Here is a 26,415-nt window from a genome sequence, read left to right on the forward strand (position 1 = left end):
GCAGAGTAGGAGGCAAGATACAGGACTAGAGAATTGAAGGGCAAAAGGCTGGCTACAACGTCACTTTCGGCTACCTCCTCTGGCACTTTTCAAAGTTGGGCCCTTTCTCCAGCCCTCAGATGTCAAGGAAAAAATGGTATAACTGATACATGTAACTATGGGAACAATCCAAAGGAAGTTATGAGAAGTCCTTGCATCTGATGTCATCGTGGAGCAAGCTTTTCTTTTAATAGGAATGTCGCAAAAAGGGCAGTTGCGGTGACCTTTGCTGGCAAGGCACTGAAATACAGGAAAGCGTCACGTGTGGTTAATTTGGAAATCAAGTTAAAAGCACGGAATCTTCAGGCTCAATACCCGAGATCCCAGCTCTAGGTCCTGAGAAGAAAAGGAAAAGGGGGTAGTGGGGGGCTGTGAACGCGACTTCAAAAGCAGGTGCTGCCGGGCTAGGGGTTCCCGGTGACCGAGACAAGAACGCGCCTAGGGCGGGAATGAGACGTCCGGGGGCAAGAGCTCGGGCGAAGAGGGGCAGGCAGGGACAGCGGAGTTACTCGCAGACAGAGGCTCAGGGCAGAGCGAAAGGCTGGGGTGGCAGCGGCAAGGTCCGGGGCACTCACCAGTCATGCTGCCAGTCTGGGTGCTGACTGACCGCCCGGCCCCCGCGCTCTCCAGATTTTGCATCTGCCCTGCTTCTTTCATCCCAAGCCTAGCTGCCTCTGCGGTCCAGAATACCTCTCGCAGTCCGGCATGATCTTGGCCCCAGCGGCTCCACCTTTTTCCTCCTCCCAGCAACTGTACCGCAACAGCCAACTCGGCGCAGCCAGCTGACGTCAGAGCTTGGCCGCCACTTCCGGGCGCCTGTTGTGTCAGCGAGGCGCTTACGCGCTGACGCGAGGTTGCCCGTCTAGGGGCTGCCGGATAGTTAAGAAGTGCTGTGCTGTGATTCATTTGAGGCCTGAATTTAGCTGTCTTCGCTGGTCTTGCTGAAAGTCAACCGAGGATGTTTTGGCCTGGAAGTCTCAGGGTGTACAGACTCTAACAGAGTCACGAGGCCTGCGCAGACTTGAGAGTTTTGGTGAGAGAGTGAAGGGGTATTGAAATAGAAAGCTGCCCCATCGGACACCGTCGAGATCTTAGAGAAGGGGGAGGTGTTGGGGGTGGTGGGCGCGAAGCTGAGAGGCCCAGGTGGTTGTTACCGTCGGTGATTGGCCAGCCCTTAGGAACTCAGTGCCAGGGACCACCTTGGGGACCTTCTGCTTCTCATCAAACATAAGATCTCAAGAGGTGCAACTGTGATTATGAGAAAGGTAGGGGGCTAGGAGGAAGGAGCAAGTGCCTTGGGAAATATGAGAAGTAATTGACATTGTAGGTTTGTGCCCAGAGCATTTTACTTGATTATTTCATAAATGTCCCAGGCATGAAATGAAGCTTCTCCCTTCCTCCCCTGTGACTCAGAGCCCAGTTTCCATAACCAATCCGTTCTGTTATCACAACTTGAAATACTGACAAGTAGCAAGACAAAAACTGCTTTTTGAAAGCAAAAGCCGAACGTTATTAAAATACATTATTTTGTAAAGGACTGGAGGTGGGAATCTTCAGTGATGACGGATATGGCTATGGTTCCTTAATTTTCACTACTGTATAGTATTTCACTGTAGCTATACACCACAGTTTATTTATCCATATTTGAGCCAAGAAACATCTGGACCATCTGCAGCTCTTTTCTACTGCAGATAACGCTGCCTAAGACATTTTTGTATGTCTTATGTTTAGGGACTATGCTTAGGAGTAGAATTGTTAGATTGTTATTGTCAGACGGCTTACCAGATAATGCTGAAAGTTTTTCAAAGAAATTGTACCAATTTATAGAGCTCTCTTTTGCCACTATTTCTGGGTATTGTCTAATTTTTAATATTTGCCAATCTGTTTGGCATAAAATGGTATCCTGTGGTTTTCATTTTCCCTGATTTCTACTTTGGTTGAATGTCTTGTCATATGTTGGTTGGCCATACATGTGTCTTCTATGAAATATCTGTTAACCATTTTTCTGTTTGGTTGTTTCTTCTTTTTAAAATTTTTAAGATGTTTATTTATTTTTGAGAGACACAGAGTCTGAGTGGGGAAGGAGCAGACAGAGAGGGAGACACAGAATCCCAAAGTAGGCTCCAGGCTCTGAGCTGTCAGCACAGAGCCAGACACTGGACTGGAACTTGTGAACCCTGAGATCATGACCTGAGCCGAAGTCAGCACTTAACCGACTGAGCCATCCAGGCACCCCTGGTTGTTTCTTATTTCTTACTCCTTTGTAGTCATTCTTTATATATTATGGGTATTCATTCTCAATGCGGATTGTGTATGGTAAATAATTTTCTTCCATTTACCACTTTTTCACTTATTTTATTATGTCTTTCGGTGGACAGTTCTTTATTTTAAAGTGCCGAACATACCAATAGTTCTCTTTAGTGGGTTTTGTATCATTATCTTTTTAAATGTCTTTCCTACCCAAGGTTATAAAGATATTCTTTTCTATTTCCTGTGAATGTCATAAGTTTTCCATTGCATTTATATCCTCTTGAGTGTAGAATTCATTTTTGTGCATGGTGTGAGGGAGAGATCCAACTTTATTCATTTGGATGGTCAGTTAACACCAGTGCTATTTCCTCATTGATATGCTATGTCACCTGGGTCATATACCCAATTTCCATATACGTATATGGAATTTGAATTTCCATATAAGTGTAAGTCTATTCCTGGGCTTTGTATTGCATATCATTTGTTTATCCCCCACCCCACCCCCCGCCCTGAAAAGGCCTTATTTTCTTCAAGAATAGCTTGACTCTTGGCCCCTTAATTTTCCATGTAAGTGTAGAATCATATTGTCCATTCCTGAATATTCCACTGAAATATTGATTGTAAGTGTATTGACTTTATAGATCAGTTTGAAATATATAGACTTCCGGTCCCTGAACATGGAACATGTGTGTGAACATGGTGTATTGAGTTTTCAAGGTTTCAAAAGGATTATGATTTTTTTCCACAAATATTTTACATATATTTTATTACTTAATTCTCGGTTTTTTGTTGGTACTGTAAATGAAATCTTTTTTTTTTAATTTAATAAATTTTACCCGCAGCATGGGACTTAGACTCACAACCCCAAGATCAAGAGTCACATGCTCTACCAACTAAGCCAGGGGAGACCCATAAATGAAATCTTTAAAAATTATATTTGGAAGTATTTGTAGCTAATATATAGAAATGCTGTATAAATGCTGGTATCGTAAATGAAATCTTTTTCTTTTTTTTAAGTAAACTCTGTCCCCAATGTGGGGCTTTAACTCACAACCCTGATATCAATAGTTGCATGCTCTACCAAACAAGCCAGCAAGGCACCCAGCTAGGTACATGAAAATGAAATCTTTTTAAAAATTATATTTGTTAGTATTTGTGGCTAATATTTAGAAATGCAAGTGATTTTTATATATTTATCTTATATTGAGCCATCTTACTAAAATTTCTTAATTTTACTATTTTTAGTTTCTTTTTTCTAGATGGAAACTATATCATCTACAAATAATGACAATTTTATTTATAGCTTTCTAGTATTAAACGTTTTATATCATTTTATTGTCTTACTGCACTCTCGGATGTCAAAGAAATAAATATTGAATAGAAGTAATGGTAACAGGCATCCTTTCTTGTTCCTGATTTTAAAGGAAATTATTTTAATGTTAAACTTTAAAGTAGTATTTTGCTCTAGGCTTTTGATAGCTGTCCTTTATGATATTATGCAAATTCCCTTTTATTTCTGTTTTTTTTTTTTCTAAATCAGATTTTGAACTTTATTAAATGTTCATGGTAACTACCTTTTATCAGCTTAAGGAAGTCCTTTCTCCACTGGGTTGTTGAGAATTGTTATGATGAGTGTTGTCTTTTTTTTGGTAGACTCATTGTGGTCATTGTGTGTTACTTTCTTATTCACTGTAGAATTAAATTTGCTAATATTTATTTAAGACTTTTACATCTTTAATTCTATGTTCATGAGTGAGTTTAGTGTATAATTTATCATGGTCTCTTTGTTTGGCTTTGATGTCTTGATTAGGCTACCCTCATAAATGTGTTAGGTAGTGTTTCCTATTTTTCTTTACTCAGGAAGAGTTTGTATAAGATTGAAATTACTTATTCCTTGAATGTTTATTAAAACTTGCTTGGAAGAGCCATTTGAGCCTGGTGTTTTGTAGAGTGGAAAGACATTTCCCTACTAATTCAATTCCTTTATGGGTTAAGGGACTATTTAGACTATTTTTTCTTGGTCAGTTTTTGGTAAGTTATATTTTTATTGAATTGTGTTCATTTTATATGTTTTAAAATTGGCATAAATTTATAAACTTTATAAAAATGTATAAATATATAAATTTATGAAATAATCTCTCACTATCTTAATTTCTTTAAAAAAATTTTTTTAATGTTTTATTTATTTCTGAAAGAGAGATAGAGGCAGCATGAGCAGGGGAGGATCAGAGAGAGAGGGAGATAGAGTCCAAAGCAGCCTCCAGGCTCTGAGCTAGCTGTCAGCACAGAGGCCATCACGGGGCTTGAACCCACAAACCGTGAGATCGTGACCTGCGCCGAATTCAGACGCTTAACCGACTGAGCCACCCAGGTGCTCCATCTCACTATCTTAATTTCAAGAACTCTAACTTCAACTGGAAAATGGGCAAACTACTTGAATAGTCACTTTATCAAAGAAGGTATAAAATGACAAATAAGCACATGAAAAGAAGTTTAGCATCATTAGCCATTACAGAAGTACAAATTAAAATCGTAATGAAAAAAAATCATAATGAAATACCGCAGCATACATATTAGAATGGCTAAAATAAAAAGTATTGACAAACCAAATATTGACAAGGATGCAGACAGCTGGCTATCTCATACAGTCCTGGGGGGAATATAAAATGGCACAACCACTGTGGAACAGTCAGACAGTGTCTTATAAGCACATGCTTGTCAAATCACCCAGCAATCACATTCCTGGGTATTTATACAAAAAAAATGAGAACTTAACGTTCACACAAAACTCTGTATATGAGTGTTCATTGAAAGCTTTATTTGTAATAGCCAAAAACTGGAAACAAGCCAGACAACCTTCAGTGAATGAATAGACAACAACTAGGGAACATCCTTGCAATGGAATACTACTCACTAAAAAGGAAGGATACATGCATCAACTTGGATGGATCTCCAGGACATTGTGTTGAAGGGGGAAAAAGTCTTAAACTGTTATGTACTGTATGATTATATTTATATACCATTCTCAAAATGTGGGATGGAGAACAGGTCAGTAGTTGCCAAGTGTTATGATTGAGAGGAGGGTACCACTATTAAGAGGTAACAAAAGGTCGGGCACTGACTGGTGCTGAAAATAGTGTTTTAAAAACTAGTGAAATCCAAATAAGGTATATACCTGAATTAATAGTATTGTACCAATGTCAGTTTCCTGGTCTTCCCGAAGTACCCTGATAATATAAGATATTATCATTGCAGAAGCTTGAAGAAAGGTACATAGGAACTCTATTATTTCTGCCACTTGAGTTTTAAACTCTTTCAAAATAAAAAGATACAGGGATCTATATCTCATAAATATGAATATATATGTAATTATATATTAAATATATACAATATACATATATAATCCTTAATCTCTGTGAGTTAAATATACCCTTCAAACAGCCATTAACGTGGTTGCTAATGTCCATCTCTTTGGATTTCTGTTTTCATTTCCATTTTCAGTCTCATAGTATTTCATAGTAGTTTAAATACTCTGATTATTTCCTTTACTTTCTTGCTAGTCTAGCTATGTTTTATTTAGCATTTTTTAGTGCTTTGTCACAATTTTTGGGGGGCTATCTTATCTACAATATTATTGGAAATAATTGTTCTGCTGCAAAGGAGAATAAGAACTAAAAAGGAGTACAAGACAAATGCTACCTCCGTGCTAAGAAATGGGACACGTTCAGTTCAGGTGAGCACAACAAAGGCCAGCTTAATCAATAAAATGGTTATAAAATCAATAAATAATTCTTTATATCAAGTGGAAAGAGCATGGACTTTGATGTCAGACAGATAAACTATATTCACACTTTAACCACCCAAGTTATTTACTAGCTAATTGTATGAGTTAGCTGAGACTGATATAACTGTGGGTAACAAATAACCACCAAATCTCAGTGGCTTGCCACAACAAAGGTTTCTTTCTGCCTCATATTATATGCTGCAGCTCTGCTCCTGTGGATTGGCTCTGGGATCCAGGCTAACGGAGCAGCCTTTGGATATTCTTTTCTCCTGGCAGCAGGAAAAGAGAGGGCAGAACTACGTGATGACTCTTAGAGCACATCTCATATCAAGCCAGATTTCAATGAGATGGGATGTGTACATGCTGAAAAGGCAGATACAGCAAATACCCCGACAGCAATCCAATATTAGTGAATGGGTTTTCCAAGCAAGTTTTAATAAAACATTCAAGGAATAAGTAATTTAAATCTTATACAAACTCTTCCTGAGTAAAGAAAAATAGGAAACACTACCTAACACATTTATGAGGATAGCCTAATCAAGCAAAACAAAGAGACCATGATAAATTATACACTAAACTCACTCATGAACATAGAATTAAAGATGTAAAAGTCGGGGCACCTGGGTGGCTTAGTCGGTTAAGCGTCCGACTTTCGCTTGGGTCATGATCTCGCGGTTCGTGGGTTCGAGCCCCGCGTCGGGCTCTGTGCTGCCTGCCAGCTCAGAGCCTGGAACCTGTTTCAGTCTGTGACTCCCTCTCTCTCTCTGACCCTCCCCTGCTCACGCTCTCTCTCTCTCCTAGAAATAAAAAAAAATAAAAAAATAAAGATGTAAAAGTCTTAAGTAAATATTAGCAAATTTAATCCTACAGTGAATAAGAAAGTAACACACAATGACCACAATGGGTCTACCAAAGAAAGACAAGGCTAATTTAATATTAAGCAGTCTATTAGTATAATTCACCACATTAACTAACAGAGAAAAACTATAGGATCATCTTAATAGATGTAAGATATGTTTGATAAAACTCAACATCCACTCATCATAACAATAACAATATAATGTCTGTAACCTGCCCTCAAGTGATTCAGAAAAAGATGGGTGGGAAAGTGTGCAAATGTAACAGAATAACAAAAAAAAAAACATGGTACAAATGTGATAAAATGTTGAAAACTGCAGATTCTGGGAAAGGAGGATATGGGGGTTCTTTGTACTGACAAGACATGAAGTAACAGGCAAAGATCTATGATTCACTAATCATTTTGTTCAGTGGCTGTACTCTGTTATCTACTTTAGTGCTCAAAGTGTCCCATATTTGATGAAATCCTCAGGTTGTCTCTTTTATCTTTTTGATACATTCTCATCAATCTTTATTTTTCTAGTTTATTTATTTTTGAGACAGAGAGAGACAGAGCATGAATGGAGGAGGGGCAGAGAGAGAGGGAGACACAGAATCCAAAAGAGGCTCCAGGCTCTGAGCTGTCAGCACAGAGCCTGATGTGGGGCTCGATCCCACGAACCGCGAGATCATGACCTGAGCCAAAGTCGGACGCTTAACAGACTGAGCCACCCAGACGCCCCCATCCTCATCGATCTTTGAGCACTTCTTTACATTCTAGTACAACAAGATGCTCCAGACTCATCTTCTATGTATTCTGCACCCGACTTAGCATCAAGCATTTCCCTAAGGAGCCCTGGTTCCTCTTAGTGTTTAAAACCTAAGATCTAGGCAGTAAGTGTGCTCATTGCTACTGCTATGTCATTACTACTAGACCCTTGAGAAGATAGATCTAGAAAATATATTAGTATCTAAATACATATACACACATACTCATGTATCTCTTTCAGCAGCTATCTGTCTCTAAGAATTCACATTCGGGGTGCCTGAGTGGCTCAGTTGGTTAAGCATTTGACTTTGGCTCCGGTCATGAATTTGGGATTCATGGTTTCTGGTCAAGCCCCACATCAGGCTCTGTGCTGATAAAGCCTGGAGCCTCCTCCCTCTCTCTCTGCCCCTTCCCCCGCTCATGCTCTGTCTCTCAAAAATAAATAAATGTTTTTAAAAAAAACTTTAAAAAAGTTAAAAAGTTCACACTGACCCCTTCAATTCTGTTCTAGTACATCAGGGTTATTTCTGTTCTCTCCCTTTCCTGTATTTGTAAGTCTTTTCTTGAACAGTAAGCAACCTCACTCCCATTATTCTCAGTATAGTTTCTTTTTTCCTTTCCTTCTCTTCCCACTCCAATTCCCCTAATCTAATTTCCCTGGCACATTGGCTGCCTCCTTGGCTTCCCCACCCCTACTGCTTCTGCTTCCACAGCCCCTTTGGCCTCCAAGGGAGGAGAGGTGTGGGGAGGGGAGGTAATGGGAGGCTATAAAATGGCCTTTGAGTGAATTATTCAGAGAGGGAAGAAAGAAGACATGAAGGGGGGGTGGGGAGGGAGGGATGTACAGTGGTTTATTACAAATTTTCTTGAAAACTAAATGATCCCGAATAGCATAGTACTTAGGAAAGGATAGGTGCTCAATACCATTAATTATTGTCCTTCCCTTCTTTGTCTTTCATTTGCTTATTCTCTATAGAAAGCCTGAAACTTCTTTTTATTCTAGGTCCTTTTGGTTGGGAATATTAGTCCTAGCAGTGTGTGGATTTGAGTAGAAACTTCTCAGAACAAAACAAGCAGAGGTGCCGTGGAGCTGATCATAAAGACATGGCATCTGGACTGGATTTGCTTCTCTGGTGGTGTTTGGCAGAGACCACATACCTGGCTCATCAGAGAAAACATACCTCATGCTCAGTCTTGCTCTCTTACATGGAAGGCACATCATGACCAGTGACTGTGTCTTCTTTAAGCCTGAGGATAAGGTGGCCACAGGACTGATAAGGACTGCTGGTGGCCAGTGCACTCTTGTGGACAGGATTGGCCCTAATTTGGTCATTTTAAGCAAAGATGGAACCATAAACACCACCCTGAATCCAGAAATTAAGGTTTCCTAAACAGTTCTCAGAAGGCAGTTCCTGGCAGCACTTAAACCCCAAGAAAGCAAAGAGAGGCCTGAAACAAAATCCAGATGCCCTTCACAGAACATTCGCCTTATTATGGAGGGCAGTGCTGCCAAAGAGAAATGACTTCTCAGGCTTACCATACATTGTCCCAAACGGTGTCCTCACAAAAGCAAACTTAGTGCCACATAGATTAATGTGCTACAAAGTAAGAATGTCCAGGAACTCTGGGAATGCCTGTGCTCCCATGAGATGGGAAGGACTGGCAAGCCCACTTCCCATATTGTCCTGAGACACTCTGCCAGAGGCCACCCAAAAGAAGCTGGGCAGATGGGCCTGGGCATCACAGGCCATACCAAAGCAACTTTTGGGTCCTCATCTGTGTGACACCCTCTGGACTGGTTTGGATATTTCTATTTTTTTAATGTTTATTATTTTTGAGAAAGAGAGGGAGAGAGCAGGTGCACGCAAGTGGGGGAGGAGCAGAGATGGGAACAAAAGATCTGAAGTGGGCTCCATGCTGACAGCAGCCAGCCCAATGTGGGGCTCAAACTCAAACTGTGAGTTCATAACCTGACCCAAAGTCAGTAGCTCAACCGACTGAGCCACCCAGGTGCCCTTGGTTTGGATAGTTCTAAATCAGCATCCTTGAAGAAGTTCTGTAATTAGACATGTTAGAAATCAACAGAAAAGTCTAGAGGGACATAAAGGGAGGAAATAGAGAGGGACATATTATTTACAGCTTCCAACAAACTTGTGAAGTGGGTATCATTATTATTTCCCCCACTTAGAGGAACCAAGACATTGAGTAATTTGCCCAAACACTATAGCTTGAAAGATGTGGGAGCAAGATATAAGTGTACATTACTTTGTTTAATATAATTCTATGATCTAGATTTTTATCATCTCCATTTTACAAATGAGGAAACTAAGGCCCCTGGAGCACCGACATCACTATCACTCAGGAGCTTGTTAGAAATGTAGTCTTGGGCCCCACTTTAGACCTATGGAACTGGAAGCTGGATAGAACCACTGGACAGGACCAGAGGGCTCCAGCAGGTCTTAAATTTGCACATGGGTAAAAGTCACTTGGAGGCTATGTTAAAACCCTGATTCCAGGGGCCAGCCACTAAAAATTCTGAGTCTCTGGTTTTAGCAGTAGTATTTTGGCCCCCTGTAGAATTGCTTCTACAAGTACTTTTTGGCGTCACATTATCTACCAACATTAGCTGATGTTAAAAAGCAAAGTTTTCATTCTAGTTAGGGGATAGATATCAAATTTTTATTTAGCTCAAGTTTGGCATACTTTCTGTAAAGGCTCAAAGAGTAAATATTTTAGGCTTTAGGGACCATTCAGTCTCTGTCATATATCATGAAAGCAGCCACAGGCAATATGTAAATGAATGAGATTGTGGGTGTTTTCTAAGACAACTCAATGAACTCTTCCTTCACTTGGCTCATAACAGAGAATGTCCAGTGATATATATGAGACCTAGTTGGGCATGTATTTGAGGAATGGATCTTTAAATTCTTGGAGAGGAAAGGACTCTAAGTAAAATAGCTGATACCATATGGGAGGAAAACAATTTTCCTCTACCCTTCTAGATTCTTGGCTGAGAACTCTCCCATCCCCATAATAAAGACAGATTAACAAGAGAAAAAAAAATTAATTACATATGTAAGGGAGCCCCTCAAAGATATGAGACTCAAAGCTGGCCAGGCAGCTGAGACTTACATACTGTCCTGAGCTAAGGAAAAGGATAGAGGTCTGGGGCTTCAATGGGGAGGAAGACAATTCACAGGAAGATGAGAAGACCCAATTAAATGTTTGGTAAGCAAATGTTTTTCCTGCCATGCAAATAAGTCTCTCAGATTAAAAATCTTTCTCTAATAATAGCTCTTCCTGTTCTGGGCCCCTTTCTAGTATTTTTAGGCAGTTAAGAAGGAGTAAAAAGCTTCTCCTGAGACTGCCAGCCTTTGATTATCTTCAGCTCAAAATAATCCACATGCCAAAGTAGCACATTCTGGGGTGGCTTGTCCTGAATCCTCTCTATACAATATTCCCAGTTACTTTTCTTCAGGCTGACTCATAACACCTTTTCCACTGGGCTATAAAATCCTCATCCTTTATCAGTTTATTCAAGATAACCCCTCTCCTGCAGGGCTATAAATTGTCACTGCTTCTATCAAGTATGTTAAGAATTAAAAAAAAAAACTATGACAAGTAATCCTCATTTTATCATTTTCCAAGTGTGCAGTAATTTTTCTTATTGGTATTAGAAGAAAAAGCCCTGTGAAGTTCAGTACTGTTTGCTGTAAAGATTATTGTTGAAGACATAGTTTTCTAGCTTATAGGATGCCACCTTGGAGTACCCACAGGATAAATTCTCCTATCTGCAGTGAGTCATGGAATCTCCCCAGTCAGACACCGGGATGAATCTTGTGTCCTCTCTTTCTCTCTGGTATAATCTTATTTTATCTACCCTCATTTGTACTTATTTCCTACTTTCCCCATTAACTTCATTTTATCTAATTTCTGGCATTTTTGTAAATTGCCTTATGTTCTTTGGGGGAATAGTTTATTTAAATAAAGAGTATGTTCAAATTTGAGGATTCTTTAGTTTAATGTGCCTTGAGAAGGAAGAGAAAATGAAGCTGATATTTGCATACTCAGAAAAATACATATGATGTCCTTTATAGCAACTTAAATGTAATGCACTCACATGTACATCATCACTTATATGACAAAGGTTGTGTGTTCTTAGTTTGCATGTGCATCACACATGCCTCACCTAAAGGGATCTAAATAATCTAGACATTTACTCTGCAGTGTTTCTTTTTTGTTTTGTTTTTCAAACAAAACAAATTATTAAAATTTTCTAACATTTATTTATTATTGAGAGACAGAGAGAGACAGAGCATGAGCATTGGAGGAGAAGACACAGAATCAGAAACAGGCTCCAGGCTCAGAGCTGTCAGCACAGAACCCGATGTGGGGCTTGAACTCACAAACTGTGAGATCATGACTTGAGCCGAAGTTGGACACTTAACCAACTGAGCCACCTAGGTACCCCACAAAATTCTTATTAGATTGAAATAAACTGAAATTTTTCTTTTGCTCACAAAAAAAGCAGTATTTTCTGTATTATTCTAGATAAACCACAAAACTTATTTTTGCAGTAAGACCAGTTTCCCTGGTTATGTATATAACCAAGATGAGGCCATAGATAAAGTCATTAAAAAAAAAAAGAAAATAGGAAAAACCTGAGAAATCAATTATTAGTGTCTGTGGACTCAGATTCTGTCTTGTGTGTGAAATAGTGCTAAAAAGCTGATGGCCCAGTTAGGGAGTAGGCACAGCAAAAGGATGCAAACAGCAGCAACAAGTGTGGGACAACAAGGGCCCATTCTTCCCTTGTTTTTTTCTCTTAAAATTTATTTGGAGAGAGAGAGTGAGCAGGAGAGAGGCAGCGGAAGAGGGACAGAGTGAATCTCAAGCAGGCTCCGCACTGTCAGCATGGAGCCCAACATGGGTCTTGATTCCACAACTGTGAGATCATGACCTGAGCTGAAATCAAGAGTCAGACGCTTAACAGACTCAGCCACCCAGGCGTCGTGGCCCATTCTTCTATTTAACAGCAAAAGGAAGTTATTTACTTACATTTCCTCGATAAAGACAAAATCTACACCGAAATCCTCTGTAGGTAAGTGCACTGTTTCTCACTTTCTATTAACAGCCATTACAGATTTTTAACAATATGCTTGAAAGACACTCTACTTAAGTCAGATGCTTTGTTGCATTTCATAAATTATTTTCTCCCTCCTTTATCCTCTGTGTCCTCAACATTTTCTTCTTCCAAGAACTGATAACTCAAATCCTGGTCAGTAGATCAATAATAATAAAAGTCATACCCCAAATGGCTTCAACCCCTCCATAGTGCTTCCTGCAGGAATTGCAGAGAATTGAAACTCTGCATTTTTAATGCTCTCTTCTTGGAGAACACAGAAGATGTGTGAGTTCAGACCATGGCCATTTAAGAGGTGAATGGTCAGTGACTAGCAGCTGAGTAGGAGGCCTGTAAACAAATTTGCCTTCAATGATTAAGTGGCCTGGATTCATCTTACAGCTTTACATGCTAATAACTGATAAGAAGCATCCTAAAACATTTTCTCAGACATTTTTAGTGATTTCCAATTAACCTTAGGAAGCTCTGACACATTTAAATATGCATCTATCGTGAAATCCAGGTCATGTTTTGCATTGAGTTATAATTCCCAAACCTGCAAGACTTGACCTCTGTTCAGTCCGTGTTTGGGGTATGCTATGTGATGTTATATCCATGCTCTTCCATCTTCATCCTAGGAAGACTCCACAGGACTTTAAGCAGAACAGAAACATTAGGAAAAATACATAAATATCAGGCAGATATAGAGCATCCTAAATTGTAGACAGAAGCTCTTTATCTTTCTCTCTGTTTGTACTTGAGCCTCTGATGGTGAAGCTCCACAGAGAGTATGTCACCTTCTACCTGTGGGCCTGGTGTTTCTCTGACATGTTGAGGGGGTGATCCCGTGCTTCAGGTAAGGCCTTTGAGATTCTGAGCTTAGAGTCTATCTTGAAGTTACCAAATAATCTCTTCTATGAGAACTCTGAGTGTTTAGAATAACCTCAAAGGTTAGTTGAAATTCTAGGTTAAGTTGGCAAGTCCTGCAGAACTTGCCAGAAAGTTTCACTTGATTTTCATGTTTAGTGGCCAAATTTGTGGCTTCCTCAAATCGAAAGCCATAATAAAATTCCCTATTTTCCATCACTTCGTTTGTGAATGTGATTCTGTAGTCAAGCTCCTGGCTGCTGTGAAGGTGCCAGACATTTGTTGCTGGACTTTTTCCCTCAAGGGCTCTGGTTAAGATAGGACATTTTTAAGAATGACAAATGGAACCAATGAAATAGCAATCTGTTAATGTACTACAGAGCCAGATGCCTGACCTGCCAACAAGCTATTCCATCTAGCATGTGTGTCATCCTTTATACCAACTATATATAAAACAAATGCTTGCCAGAGCTCCATTTAAATTTCAAAAGCATCACCTCTGCCTACCTATTGATGAAGGCCCATTTCCTTCTGTTATTATAACTTTCTTCACTTCTCTGGGAAAAAAAAGCAGACACTACATTGTCAAATCCTGAAAGCATTTGCAGTGACCGTTGCTAAAAAGAACAGTCTTCCCCCATTGTTCCCAATACAACAGACACCCCACAGTAAGTCTGGACTTTCCAAGAAGAGTGGAATGTGTTGACACATTGGGAATATACTCTAAAGGCCTAGTGCACAGGACTTTAATTTTGGAAGAGAACTCACTGGCCATAACGTGTACCTGACCACATCACTACTCCATAATCAGGCCCCACTGTGTGTATATGGAGGACACCACACATTTTGGACAGAGGGCAAGATGATTCTAACAAGTGAAAGTAGGATATGAACTGAAAACAATAAGGCTAGTTCACACTGACTAAAGATTACTACATGCCCAACAGTGTGCAAATGAAATACAGTACGTTCTATTAGGAGATATATACATTGTAATAATTATATAATTAAAGGTTCTATTATAATACTGCAATGCACCACGTTTTTAAGAAACCAGTCTCTCTCCTCACCCCAAATGTAGAGTAGCCTCCAGACACACACACGAACTGTTATCAAGCCTCAGTATGTGCCAGGCAATGTGCTGGGAGCTTTACATACATTTAAATACTACTTCATCATCCTCTGTGGTCTCAATTATCACACAAAGTTACATTCTTTTCAGAATAAGAATCTCCCTTATTGTGATATAAGTGATCACTTGACTGTTTTATTTCATTCACTCCCTTTGCAGAAAGGGAAAATAAAGCCTTACAAAATTGCCTGTGTCTGTATATACACCTAGGAACAGGTTATATATACATTAAACTTCTTCAGTTCAATAAATTTTTATTACACACCATGTTCCAGAAAGTTCTGAATCATATGCTTATTTCTTCAGTTTTGTGGTTTTAAAAAACCATCAGTGTGAGTTTCAAATTCAGCAGATGGGTGGTAAGTACTTCCTCACCACGGCAAGACAGGCTGGCTTCTGTGTACCCTGTGCATGTTGTCAGCAACCATTTCCTCTATCACTTACCATTTTCTGTCTCTTGCCCCAACATTCTGTTGAAAGGCTTTCCGGGTTCCTTCTGTTTGCCATATCCTGTGGCCTTCCCATTGCTCTCATTCTAGGGTTACCAAGATTTAACAAAAAAATACAGTGTCCAGTTAAATTTAAATTTCGGATAATGATATTTTTAGTATAAGTACATCATACTTATTAAACCTATACCAAAAAAAAAAATCATTGTTCATCCAAAACTCAAATTGAAGCAGGAGTCCAAATCTAACAACCCTACTTCATTCTCTTTGTGTCATCTGTGGTGTGTGACCCTATGGCCTCTGAGCTACCTCAAAACTCTCTTCTTTTGGGTTGTATCACATTTGTTGCTTTCCTTTTTTCTGCTGCTTCTGCCTGGTTCAGTGACTTTTGTAGTCTGTGGTTGGGATCATTAGCCTGTATTCCTTAGTCCTCTCCTTTTATATCGATAAGCTTTCACTTTGGTGAGGTCTTCGATTCCTATCACTTAGATCAGTGGGTCTCCGAGTGTGATGCCAGACTAGCAACAGCACTGGCACCTGGAAACTGGAAAATGGACAGAAATGCACATTCTTAGCCTCCAAACCAGATCTACAGAATCAGGTCTGGGGTGGGGCCCAGCATCTGTATTTTAAAAGCCTTTCAGGGTTTTTTTTTTAACATTTTATTTTATTTTTTTGAGAGACAGACACAGTGCAATCAGGAGAGGGGCAGAGAGAGAGGGAGACACAATCCAAAGCAGGTCTCAATCTCTGAGCTGTCAGCACAGAGCCTGACACAAGGCTCAAACCCATGCATGCAAAATCATGACCTGAGCTGAACTAGGATGCTCAACTGATTGAGCCAGTCAGGTGTCCCCAGATGTTTCTGATGCAAGCAAAGGTTTGAGAACCACTGCTTTAGGTGATCACTTCTACTCTCTGAACTCCCAAATCTTTATTATTAGCCTTGATTCCACACCCAAACTTCCATTTAGCATTTCAAACTGGAGTGGTCTGTGGAATGTTAATAAATGAAAGAAAAGGAAAAAATAAGTTGTATGGTCAAATGGGGTTTATGTAGTATTGCAGCATATTCTAAATTTATTTGACTATTGGGATATATTTCCAGGAGGTTGTGGAAAACACAACAGAGGGATGGCTTCATTGGAAACAGTAATCAAAATGGAGTTTATTATTGTCCCCTGCTCAACCACCTCTACCTCCGATAGCCTATTTCTTTCAAAGAGGACCAACATTCTCCTAGTTAAGTAGGCTTAAATATTGGAGCTATGACTTGTCTGCTCTCATTTCTAATAAGCCTCTGAGTTTTAGGGACTCAGTCATGGTAGTGTTGAAAGATAGGAGACCTGGGTGACTTTCGAGAGTCAAGGAAGCTGTTGTGGCTTATCAGAGTCGAGGCTCAGAAGGCGCCTCTTCACTGCAATGTGGAGATCAGCCCATCCACCCCAACAGCAGTTCTGGCTGATCTCAGTAACTAGCAGCAAGCAGGAGTCTGGGGCAGCAGGTAGACAGCTCCAGGGCTCCTCACAGAACCACAGTGACATGAGGTCAAAGAATTAGGGATAGAACACAAGACCCCAACTGGGCTATGAAGAGCTGAGCAGGCCTGTCTTGGAGGAACTGAGGAAGAGGACAAGGAACCAAACCAGGTATTGAAGTAAAAGAAAAATAGAACATGCTTTTAAGAACTGAAGATGCGGTAGAGTCCCGGTTACTGAAATGGGCAGTCATGGAGAGTTTGGGGCCCAGCATGGCCTGCAGGTAGAAGGATGTCAGCATGGGGTGGCTGGGTCACACCCGCAGAGAGAGAATCCAGGGACTGAAGGGCTGAGGAACTGGGGAATCACGACTGGACTACAGTCATGAGTCTCTGTCAGAACATAAATGACTTTCATATGAATCCATCTGCCAAACCCACCTTTTGTGTCTTTATTTGCCATCTTTGTATCTTCTTTTACCCTGGGGTCAATATAGGAAAAGGAAGGCAAAGGGTGGGCAGGGAGAGTGGGATATAGTGAGAATGGAAGATCTTGCTGTAAGGGAGTGCTTACTGATGGTGCACAAGCTTGTCTGCACGTTAGGATCATTAGAATCACCTGAGAGCTTTAAGAGCTGCATCTGGGTCCAACCCCCAGAGAGCTTGGTGCCACTGTTCCGGTCTCTGGATTAATGCTCCTCAAATTTTAATTTGCTTTGGAATCACCTGCACATCTCGTTAAAATGCAGATTCTGATTTAGCAGGTTTGGAGTAGGGCCTGAAAATCTGTATTTTAACAAGATCTCAAGTGAAGGTAACTATACCACCAGTCTGTGGATCACATCTTCTGCAGCAAAATTGACAGCAGAGGTTCTCAGAGGGTGGTCCCCAGATCGCCAGAACTGGTATCACCTGGGAACTTGAGAGAAATGCAGATCCTTGGGCCCCCACCCCATACCCACTGAATCAGAAACTCTGGGGGTGGAGCCCAGCCACCTGTGCTTGAAGACCCCTCTGGTGATTCTGATGCAAGCTGAAGTTTGAGAACCACTCTAGTGGAGAATTTGAATGGGGAATAAAAAGCTAGAGGGAAGGGAACTGATATTTTCTCTAAGGACAAAGTAATGAATTATCCTTCCAAGTAAGACAGAAACAAAGATCAGGTTTTGTTCTATTTACATTACAGTTAGGAACAAGTATAGCCGTTACAATAACATTAAGATATAACTTTGAAACCTGCATGTATATATTCACTTAAAATGTTTTTTTTTAAATCCCCATATCATCACAAGTAGTAGAAAATATTTGGAACATTTTCTAGAGTAGCACACTCACTACAAAGATGGGAGGAAAGGAAACGTCAAACCCAGGCCTTTTCTGCTGAGGGCCTGCCTGGCCCTGCAGGGTGCAGCTGGTGCAGTTGCAGGAAGACAAGGCAGCAGGGCTTGGCCCCAGGGGTTGAGAACGGAAAGGGATGCTGCCTGCTCTGAGGTCAGAGTGTTGCTGGGACTCTTGACTAAAGGAAGTGCTGAACCTGGTAATGTTACTGCTCCGGTGTCACACCCTACCCCACAAGTGTGCTTTGCCTAGGTTGCAGGAAATAACTGGTCCCAATCGGGACCCCAAGGCTCAGCTCCCCCAGTCTGTTTGGCAGGCTGCAGCTCCTGGGTGCATCAGTGCCCTCACCTTGCCCCTCTCCTCTTCCTCAGGGGCCCTTCCTTAACTCCCTTCAGCCCGCCCCCCTCGAGTGCCCTTCCACTGGTGTTTTATATCTTTTGTTGTGTGGTAGCTCAGATGTCCCAGGCTTCTATTCACCCAACCAGCGTCTCTGCCCCTCCCCTGGGGTGAGGATCCCTGGCTCCTCCCTTGTGGCCAGCTGAGTTCAACACACGTTGTCTACCTTCAAGAGATGCCGAGGGGAATAAAACACGGTTTGTCCTTAGGGAACAAGTGTTACAAACCCTGGGAAGCAGTCACCGCCGAAGTAACATGCTAAGTGCCATGAAAGAGAGTCACACAAAGCATCGCAAAACTGCCTGTGTACACGCAGCTCTCTTGGTCTGGCTGGCACTTATTAGCCCTTATTTACACAGGCATCATTGTTCTTCTTCTTTTTTTTATGTTTGTTTATTTTTGAGAAAGAGAGGGAGTGAGTAGGGGGAGGAGTGGAGAGAGAGGGGGACAGAGGACCTCAAGCAGGCTCTGCACTGTCAGCACAGAGCCTGATGTGGGGCACGAACTCATGAACCATGAAATCATGACCTGTGCCAAAGTCGGACACTTAACCGACTGAGCCACCCAGGCACCCCACATCAGTTATTCTGTAAAAAGCATGGATTGTTTTCCTGAGGAGGCGACATGTAAAGTCTGCCTCTGTCACTTCCTTGTAGCTTACACAGAGCAAGGGACATGCTGAGCCCCAGGCCACACAACATGCCTGTGGAGCACATTCTGGCTCAATGACAAATGCTCCTTGCTCCCAGGAGACGGGGATTTTTTGAAGCTGCTCAGAGCTGATCCCCATCTATGTAATATTTGAGTTCAGAATCTTTAAAAAGGTTGACTTCCATGAAAAATAGTTGGGAGCCATTCTGAGCCCACTAGTTGAGAAAACTCCTGGTGAGGTTAAAGCAAGTTTGCACAGTCTCTTGCCAATCAGATGACGACCGATATCCACCCCCACTCAGTTATTTCTGCTTGAGCCCTGACCCCTAAGGTACCTTGTTGATCAATATCGGGAGTGACTTGTCCCCTTATTCCAGCCCTGGTATGATGATTGCACCTTGTGAAGGAACTTATTGTGGGAACTTCTTCTTTTGATTATGGGAACAGACATCGTGTCTCCAGAAGGTCCTGTTTCCCTCCATACTTTCCCTTGAGCTATAAACAGGCTAATGACCCTTACTCATAAAAGATTCACTTTTACATGTACAATTCTGTTTCCACCATTGCGTTAGTCCAGGATGTTCATACAGCTCAACATGTAAATCAACTAACCAAAAATGTCTCTCATGCCCTAGCTATTCAAGAAATCATAAAACTAGATACAAAGGTAAATGCCCTTGAAGAGGCTATTCTATGTATTGGAAATGAGCTAAACTCTTTAAAGGTATGGTTGGCTCTCCGGTGCCGTAAAGAATATAACTGGAAAATCAAGTCTTGCCCGGAGACAAAGAGCCTAACTTAGAGAGAAGGAACAGACAAGGGCAGAAGATAAGTTAGTACATACACCTTTGCTAACTGATGCAGCCCCTTCCCTAAGGCCTACATTGCACAAACACCTTTCCTTACCCTGACAGCTGTGATGAGGATGGATAAGAGTATCTACAAACCTATGACTTAATCTTAGCGTTATTAAAATGTGAACACCTTGTCATTTTCTTAGTTATTCAACCTCACTATAATTGGGGCAGTTCTGCAAGAAGACTTCTGTAAAACCTGTTTCTGTACATTTTCCAAAAACATCTTATCACAAAGAGCTATCCATTGTAAAAATTCCATTTGCTGATGCCATGTTAACATTTGACCTATAAATAAAGACACCAAAACTGACAGGACAGAGACGCCTGCCTGGTGATCAAAAAGGATCTCGGGGCTCTCTCTCTCTCGCCGACACTGTCCATCCTTCGGGGACCCCTGGGCCTGTCGGAGTCGGCCTCCAACAAAAAATTGCCTTAAATCTATGTTAAGAAAAGTCTCTTTGGGGTGCCTGGGTGGCTCAATCGGTTAAGCATCTGACTTTGGCTCAGGTCACGATCTCATGGTTCGTGGGTTCGAGACCCGCGTCGGGCTCTGTGCTGACAGCTAGCTCAGAGCCTGGAGGCTGTCTTTGGATTCTGTGTCTCCCTCTCTCTCTTACCCTCCCCTGCTCATGCTGTCTCTCTCTCCCTCTCTCAGAAATAAATTCTAAAAAAATTTTAAAAAGAAAAGTCTCTTTTTTTAAGTTTATTTATTTATTTTGAGTGCTAGAGAGCAGGGGAGGGACAGAGAGAGGGAGAGAATCTCAAGCAGGCTCCACACTGTCAGGACCCGCACTTGGGGCTTGGGATCATGATCTGAGCCGAAGTCAAGAGCTGGATGCTTAACCAACTAAGCCATCCAGGTGTTCAGCTCTTCTTTAAAAAGAAAAGTCTTTTTAAAGCTCCACTTATGACATTTGATCTGCACACCCATCCACACTTGTATCCAAAAAGCTTCCGCATAACTGGCAAATGTTACTATTACATGCATAGAAATGGTCAGGAGGGGCCATGTTCAAACGTCTAACATGTTACACCCATGTCCCCTTGAGGACTTGTACGGGTGACTCTAGGTTCCCAGGAGGTGCTGTGCATCCCAGGAGGTACTGTGCAATAGCTTCTTTGAACATTTCCTCAGAAGTGGAAATGTCTCATATAGAAAAGGGAGGAATGGGGCACCTGGGTGGTTCACGGTGGTTTGGGCCCTGTATCAGGTTCTGGGATGACAGTATGGATCCTGCTTGGGATTCTCTCCCTCTCCTTCTCTCTCTCTCCACCCTTCCCTGCTTCTCTCTCTCTCAGAATAAGTAAATAAATTTTAAAAAATTTAAAAAAAGAAAATGGAGGAATATCTCTGGGAGTAACACTAAGGTGATATTCTGCAGGCCCAACTGTTGTAAGTGATTTTGTTATCCTGTGAGCTAAACCTGGGTTAGTCTAGATGACACACACATTTCAAACAAAAAATGCCATTAAAAAGGTGACTCATTTGGACACCATTACATGGATTTCTCTTTCTAGTGTGTTCTGTCATACACTAAATCTAGTCTGTCATACACTTAGCATCTTGGTAAATATTTCCTGAGTGAATGAATGAAACACAACCTCTTCCCCAAGGCTGATGCCTCACCTAACAAAAGCATTTTGGCTTGCAGACAGCAGAGAGGGTTCAAGAGAACCTTGCAGGGACACCAGCACATGCAGGGTACAGGGAGCGGTCCTGAGGAACAGCTTCCATGACACCACCCCTGGGACAGTCCAGGACTGAAGACCACACTCTCCAACGATCCCTGACCCAGCCACCCTGGGTCTTCCTAGAGTTCTTCACAGTAAGAACACATTTTATTTTGTGAACCAGGAATGACACCAGCCACTATATAATTGAAACAAGTTTCACAACATGATAATTACCTTTACTACAAGTGATGGCCTGATTCCTTTATTCTCTTCTTGCCCCACTCCTTCCTACGAAAGAAAGAAAGAAAGAAAGAAAGAAAGAAAGAAAGAAAGAAAGAAAGAAAGAAGAAAGAAAGAAAGAAAGAAAGAAAGAAAGAAAGAAAGAAAGAAAGAAAGAAAGGGAAAGGAAGGAAGGAAGGAAGGAAGGAAGGAAGGAAGGAAGGAAGGAAGGAAGGAAGGAAAAAAAAAAAAGGAAGTGACACAGTCCACTGATTTCACAACCCAGTGATGGGTGAGACCAGCATTTCAAAAGCAACCATGCAGTGGTCTGCAGGAGAGATGGGCTTCAAACACTGCCTTGCAGGGACCACGTGGCAAAAGAAAGGGGACTCTCCTCGCTCCCATACCTGGGAACACACTTGGGTCACAGGAAAGTGTGATGTAAATCCCTCTTTTCTCGAATATGATCAAAAAAGCTCAAAGGAGAGGCCTTTGCTTCCATATCTGTAATATATTACACTTAAAATACCAGTAAGGTTCTTAACCATGACCTTCCATAGGGAAGAGGTCTGGTTTGACTGCCCCAAAGAGGAACTCACGTGCGCAATAAGAGTGTGTGGCAGGAACTCCAGCACGTCTCTACTTAGTGCTCCCAAGCAGAAGCAGTGGCACAAGGCTGGCACCTTGCTGTGAGAACCCTCCTGTCTCCCACAATGTGGCTCAGGACACCAGGTTTCATAAGAGTTCTTGAGGAGGTGGGTGGTGAGCTGGCTCTCTGATAAGTTCAGGAAATGCTGGATGAAACAACACGCTGGGGTCTCCGGTGTGATATGTGCTGTGGTGACTCTCAAGGAGAGGGTACAGTATGCAGTGCTTTCCTACCGTATTTGACCACAGGGTCCTTTTTGCAAATAATCACCAAAAATCTGCAGAATATGGTTTAGGGACTGCTGCCCCCAGTGGCCACTATCTGCCTCTGCCACTAGCTTGGAGAAACACGGGGTTGATAAGAGACTTCTCTGCTGTACCAATGGCGGGCAGGGCCAGGGTGTTAGGAGCCTTTATGGGGACTTGAAGGCATCCCCGTGTTTGGTTAATCATATGGAAATGTGACAGAACTTTGTCAGCACTTTGAGCGGAGTCTTGTTTTCCTGTTCACCAACTGAGTGCACAGTGCCCTGCCCACCTCCAGGGGGCGCCATTCATACAGACTGTGGTGTGAATGAGGCCACCTAGAGCTGGGTGAGGTGGCAGCAGCCCTCTGAAGACAGGTCTGTGTTTTAAACACTAAAAGACAAGACAGTTACAGGGTTGTGGGTCAGGACGCCCAACACATTCTCCTTCACCATTGACTACATCCGTGGACCCTTGTGTTTTCTGCTAAGAGCAGCTTCTCAGGGTGGAAGTGAGTGAGAATCTTAAAAGACTGGAGTTCGGACTCTGGCCCACCATTTCCTGTCTGGGAAATCTAAGACTCGGTTCCATTACCAGTAACACAGGAATGATGACCACTCTTATCCCAACAAGCTGAGGCAAATCACATCATAAATATCGGTAGTAGTCACTCTGTCAAGAAGCCAAGTCCTGCTGCGCTCCCTGTCCTCAGGCTTCCATACCCAGGTCTGTTACCTCACGGCAATGGCCCAGGGCAAGCCCCATGGGCAGTGTTGGGGACGAGAGGGTTGCAACACAGTTGCTTGTGAACAGCAGTTCTGAAAGACAGTGTTGTCCCTAAGCTGTACGATTTGTTCTGAGCCATGAGTAAGGTGGAACCCTACACCTTGGCTTTTACCCAGAATTCCTTTCACTTGCTTCTAAATAACTTTGCTACCTTATATAGACATTAACTTCTTGAATAAAAACTCCCATTATCCTGGGTTCCACATATAGGCACCATTACATGTATATCCAAAACATAAAAACAAAATACACCCCTGATCTCAGAGGTGACAATTTTCATGGCAGCATCTCTCTTAGTAGCCAGAAAATGAGCAATCATATTTCCAAAATCTAGGAGAACGAAGACTTAGAAAACCTCCCCAGAGGAGCGCCTGGGTGGCTTAGTTGGTTAAGCGTCCGACTTTCGCTTAGGTCATGATCTCGCGGTTCGTGGGTTCGAGCCCTGCGTCGGGCTCTGTGCTGACTGCCACCTCAGAGCCTGGAGCCTGTTTCAGTCTGTGACTCCCTCTCTCTCTGACCCTCCCCTGCTCACGCTGTCTCTCTCTCTCTCTCTCTCTCTCTCTCCTAGAAATAAATTAAAATATATATATAAAGAAAACCTCCCCAGAGCACACTTTGTGATGTGGGATTTCCCGTGGCTGAAATGAACGTCCTTGAGGGGAGAATATGGAAGGTGGTTAAATTGCATACCTTGGTTTTAAAAACGAACATCATGCTGACAAAGTTGATCAATTTGCAGAATGTTGACCACTCTTCCCAATTCTTCCTAACGGCATCACTTTCCCTGCCCCCTCCCCACCCTCAGTCCTTATCTCCCTACAGACAGACCCATCTTCCCTGAAGTCCCAGCATTGTGGGACAAGGCGACTTGCTTGGCAGTGCTGGTTGACGACGCCTGGACGTTGGGGCCGGTCTCCGTGTAGCCAGCAGGGTCTCCTCCCGTGTCCCCCTCCGTGTTCCTGCTTCGGCAGAAACTTCTCCGTCTGGACTGTGTAGCCAGCAGCAGTTTCCAGGCCGCTGCTCTGTACTTCTTTGAAATGAGGTTGTAGAGGATCGGGTTGATGGATGCACTCAGATAGAAAAGTTGCAAAGCGACGATGTTAAAGTACTGAGAGAAGTTCATCATCCGGGAATCTTCCGTATTTATGTAAATGATCCTGCCAACGTGGAAAGGCAACCAGCAAACTATAAATGCCAGAACGACGACCACTGCAAAACAAGACACGGGTACTAGAATTAGCTAAAGAATCCGAAAACAAATGAGAGTCCCCAAGATTCCTTCTGAAGTAATAAGTAACAGCAAAACAAATTGGATAAAACGTTTCCCTAGCCAAATCCCTACCCCAGAAGAACTACCAGGCTGCAGACGGCATCGATATTTGCTTTAAAACTGCATATATGTGTTATCAAGGCTGGACATAAACCAGAAGGAGACATTTCTACTAACAAACTGTTCTGGCAGGCTTCCTTCCACAAACCTATTTCAGAGACATGCTCTCTGTGTTCCGTTGGAAAGAATTCTGCAACAGGTCTGCACAATCTTCGTTGTTGTTTTTTTTTTTTTTTTTTTTTTTTTGATATGGGCATGGTTCGCTTTAGCCTTCAGGATAGCTTAACATTAAGTTTTAAAAAAATTAGCTTAATGTGATCTGCCCCGTCTTCTCAAGGGTACTGCGAATAATTCACATCTGCGGCATCTAACAGAGGTTTACCCATGCTGATCAGCCCAGCTCACTGATCCAGCGGCTTTGGACAATCATTTTGGCTTAGCTGACCCAGGCATCCCGCCCGTAGGGGCGCCCTGGGGTTACCCAGAGCTCTTGGAGGACTGGCGACGGTTTTCTCTGGAGCCGGGAAGCACCGGCAGGTGGAGGCTAGAGTCAAATGACACAAGGCAGTGTAACTAGCAGAGGCGCTGGGAGACCCGGGGAAGGTCATGCAGCCTGGACCGCGGGGTTGGTGTGTCTGGAACAGATGTGGCCACTTACGCAGGACGCGGACCGTCTGCCGGTGGCCCTTCTCGCGCCCGGAGGTGGCCGGGCCTCGTAGCGGCTCCCGGCTCCTCCACAGCTCCCGCCCGATGAGACCGTAGAGGACGCTGAGGCACAGAAAGGGCAAGAAGAAGTAGGCGGTGGTGACCCACAGCATGACGCGCAGCGCGCCCAGCTGGGCCGGGCTGGGCCGGCACTCGCGGCTGAACAGCGCCGCGGCCGCCGCGGCCTCGGGCCCCGACGGCGGGGACAGCGGTGGCGCCCGCGAGGGCCCGGGCGGCGACGGTGGCGGCGAGGTGCGGGGCGAGGCCGTGAGCGGGGCGCTGCCGTTAAGGTCCAGGACCGCGTCGAGGCCGGGGTCCTGCTCGACGCCCACCAGGAAAAAGAAGGGGCCGGCGGAGAGCAGCGCCACCGCCCAGAGCGCGGCGATGAGGGAGCGGACGCGGCGCCGGGTGACCAGGACTCGCGCACGGAGCGGGCGGCAGATGGCGAGGTAGCGCTCGACGCTGAGCGCCGTCATGTGCAGCAGCGTGGCGTAGGTGCAGCCCTCGCCCAGGTACAGCGAGAGGCGGCACAGCAGCTGCCCGAACACCCAGGGGCGCGAGCGCCAGAGGCGGTACAGGTCGAAGGGGAGCCCGAGCAGGATGAGCAGGTCGGACACGGCCATGCTGCCCAGGTACAGGTTGGTGGTGGTCCGCATGTCCCGGTAGCGCCGGATCAGCAGCACCGTCACCACGTTGCCGCTCACGCCGACGGCGAACAGGCCCAGGCACACGGCGGTCACCGGCACCAGCGCCCCCAGGGGGAAGGGCGAGCAGAGGCGCTCGTCGCACGGCGGCAGCGCGCCCTCCGCGCCGTCGCTGCTGTTCCAGGGACTCCCCAT

The 26,415-nt window shown here is 43.3% G+C and overlaps 2 protein-coding genes across 3 annotated transcripts in view; both read right to left on the minus strand.

Moving 5' to 3' along the window:
- Positions 1-811, minus strand: part of CDADC1 (cytidine and dCMP deaminase domain containing 1) — a 66,561-nt gene extending 65,750 nt beyond the window's left edge. For both annotated transcript variants that reach the window (XM_039252169.1, XM_039252168.1), the window contains exon 1: positions 615-811. In XM_039252169.1, coding sequence (XP_039108100.1) covers positions 615-696 — 82 coding nt within the window. In that variant the 5' untranslated portion in view covers positions 697-811. The remainder of the gene's footprint in view (positions 1-614) is intronic.
- MLNR (motilin receptor) lies at positions 704-26,415 on the minus strand. The gene is made up of 4 exons (XM_039252151.1): positions 25,530-26,415; positions 24,362-24,750; positions 15,245-15,335; positions 704-855 (listed from the first exon to the last, which is right to left on the minus strand). The coding sequence occupies exons 1-4, from the start codon at positions 26,413-26,415 to the stop codon at positions 704-706; spliced, it is 1,518 nt and encodes a 505-aa protein (XP_039108082.1).

The sequence above is a fragment of the Hyaena hyaena genome, unplaced genomic scaffold, assembly GCF_003009895.1.
Source record: "Hyaena hyaena isolate Hyena2069 unplaced genomic scaffold, ASM300989v1 scaffold_410, whole genome shotgun sequence".
Lineage (NCBI taxonomy): Eukaryota > Metazoa > Chordata > Mammalia > Carnivora > Hyaenidae > Hyaena > Hyaena hyaena.

Bases quoted from the DNA above. Each gene is read 5' to 3' on its own strand.
- MLNR (XM_039252151.1), bottom strand. From the start codon at position 26,415: ATGGGGAGTCCCTGGAACAGCAGCGACGGCGCGGAGGGCGCGCTGCCG. The intron at 24,751-25,529 runs GTAAGTGGCCAC...CTTGTTTTGCAG, and splicing joins GCAGACGGTCCGCGTCCTGC to TGGTCGTCGTTCTGGCATTT. The intron at 15,336-24,361 runs GTAGGGAGATAA...TGGTAACCCTAG, and splicing joins CAGGGAAGATGGGTCTGTCT to AATGAGAGCAATGGGAAGGC.